The sequence below is a fragment of the Sardina pilchardus genome, chromosome 22 (genome assembly GCF_963854185.1).
Source record: "Sardina pilchardus chromosome 22, fSarPil1.1, whole genome shotgun sequence".
Classification (NCBI taxonomy): domain Eukaryota; kingdom Metazoa; phylum Chordata; class Actinopteri; order Clupeiformes; family Clupeidae; genus Sardina; species Sardina pilchardus.
Window position 1 is genome coordinate 2,955,014 of NC_085015.1, and position 2,500 is coordinate 2,957,513.

A 2,500-nucleotide genomic window follows, 5' to 3' on the forward strand; every position below is an offset into this window, starting at 1 on the left:
ACACGTGTGTGTGTGTGTGTGTGTGTGTGTGTGTCCAGGTGGGTGAGATGGACTGGCGGCTGGGCGTGGCTAAAGAGTCTGCGCTGCGCAAGGGCTTCAAGTCTCTGAACACACACACGGGCTACCTGACCCTTCGTCTGGAGCGCGGCACGGAGCTCAAGGCGCTGACCGTGCCCTTCACCGCGTTGCCCGGCAACCTGATCCCGCGCCGCGTGGGCGTCATGCTGGACACGGAGGCCGGTCAGCTGAGCTTTTACGACGCCATCGAGCGCGCCCACATCTACACCTACAACCAGAGCTTCACCTACGACGAGAAGCTGTACCCGCTGTTCGGCACCACCGAGATCATCAAGGACCTCGTCATACGCTCGCCCGGCCAACGCAGCACCTGCCTCTGCCCTGGCATGTGCCTCTGGGGCTGAGAGGGCGGGGGGGGGCCGCGGAGTGTGTGTGTGTGTGTGTGTGTGTGTGTGTGTACAGGGGTGGAGGTCTGGAGGGGTGTGTGGAGGGATGGTGTGTGTAATGTTAAGGGAGCATAGTTCAACACACACAACATAATGTATAACATAATGTATAGACCTGGAGTGGGATGACAACTGGACCTAGAATGAATCTAGTTTTTCCCCATGATTCTCTATAAGACTACATCTCCCATGATCCCTATATAATACTACAACTCCCATGATCCCTCACCCTTAGGTGGGTTAGATGTATGCACTTTGTGTTAAATGACATGTCTTACCTTAGCACTTAATACAGTCAAGAGTCCTTGATTCGTAAGGACCAATCTATAGCTTCAGGGGTCCCACGGCTACCGTCAAATTAAAATACCGACATTCAGTACGCTGCTAACGTGAAATAATACCAAAAAGACTAAGAATAAATCATTAAGAGCTGAAATACTACCAAAAAGACTAAGAATAAATCATTAAGAGCTGAAATACTACCAGAAAGACTAAGAATAAATCATTACGAGCTGAAGGCTTAAGTATTAAAATGCATAAGGGTGGAGCAAGGGGGAGTTAAGTCAGTCAGTGTTATGGAGCAGAGTCAGTCTGGTGTGATGGTGTTAAAGAGAACTTAACACACTGACTTGGGAGACATGAGAAGGCTCATTAACTCTAGATGAGCAACTTGGTACACACGCACACGCAAATACACACGCGCACACACACACACACAAACATGCACGCACACATACGCACAAGCGCACACACACACACACACACAAACACACACACACACAGACACACAGATAACCCCGTCCTCTCAGGTCCAAACGGCAGTCCTGTTGTCGCTGGACCTCTTTCCATCTGTACTTAGAGCATCGTACTGTAAGCCTGTAGAGCGCTTAGTTTCAACCACGTACGGAGATCATCGCTGTAAAGACACACTTCCACCGCACACACACACACACACACACACACACAGAGGGAGTGGAGAAAGCAGGAGAACACTCACACTCACGTACGGAGATTATCGCTGTAAAGACACACTACCAACGCACACACACACACACACACAAACACACACACTCTACCACTCATGTACAGAGATCATCGCTACCAATGCACACTACCAATGCACAAGCACACACACACACAAGCATTCTATGCCTCCTATGAGATCATTGCTGTAAAGACACACTACCAACGCACACACACACACACACACACATACACAAGCATTCTATGCCTCCTCTGAGATCATTGCTGTAAAGACACACTACCAACGCATCCTATGCCTGTAGACAGCCCTGCTAGATAGCGTGAGGAGATCATCGCTGTAAAGACCAAACCGCATTATTACTTAAGTAGTAACCTACACAGTCTCTGCTGATTATACCCCTGTGTGTCTGTCAATCTGTGTTTAGAGCCTCTCCGTGTGTGTGTGTGTGTGTGTGAGTGTGTGTGTGTGTGTGAGAGAGAGGCCTGTTCTTTTCCTACTCAGACGCGTACTGCTGTCCTTGTCCTGTACTGTCGGCTTGTGTGCTGGTCATCCTAACCCTGCAGTAACAATGCACTTTATGTGAATACCAGAGAAATCATTAAAGATAGACCAATCAAATACAGCAGTGCCTCTGTGCTTCATTACATTTCCTTTCATTATGTATTATTGTCACGCATGGTAATATTATTTTTTTTCTTGAATTTCCCCTTGGGGATCAATAAAGTATCTACCTATCTATCATCTATCTATTTTATTAGGATTCTGTTTTAGTAGGCCTAAGTACTCTTCTTTGAAGACAAAACAGATGAATGAAACTAAGCACATTTAATTCAAGCATTTTAATAAAGTTATATGAAAATCTAACACATGATTACATAGGCCTACATTAACATACACTAGGCTTATCACAGTACATGTTGATGCACGTTTATTAATAATAACATTGACTGATCACGTCAGTACATTTATAATAATTTCATAATTCACTGAGAAGGGGTTCACGATGTACACTTGGCGATACAGACCGTCGGAGGATACACCTGCCACATTT

At 46.3% G+C, this 2,500-nt stretch overlaps 1 protein-coding gene across 2 annotated transcripts in view; it reads left to right on the top strand.

Annotated features, from left to right (window-relative positions):
* Positions 1–2,067, top strand: part of si:ch211-120g10.1 (butyrophilin subfamily 3 member A3) — a 13,293-nt gene extending 11,226 nt beyond the window's left edge. For both annotated transcript variants that reach the window (XM_062525569.1, XM_062525570.1), the window contains one exon: positions 39–2,067. In XM_062525569.1, coding sequence (XP_062381553.1) covers positions 39–422 — 384 coding nt within the window. In that variant the 3' untranslated portion in view covers positions 423–2,067. The remainder of the gene's footprint in view (positions 1–38) is intronic.
* The last annotated feature ends 433 nt before the right edge of the window (positions 2,068–2,500 follow it).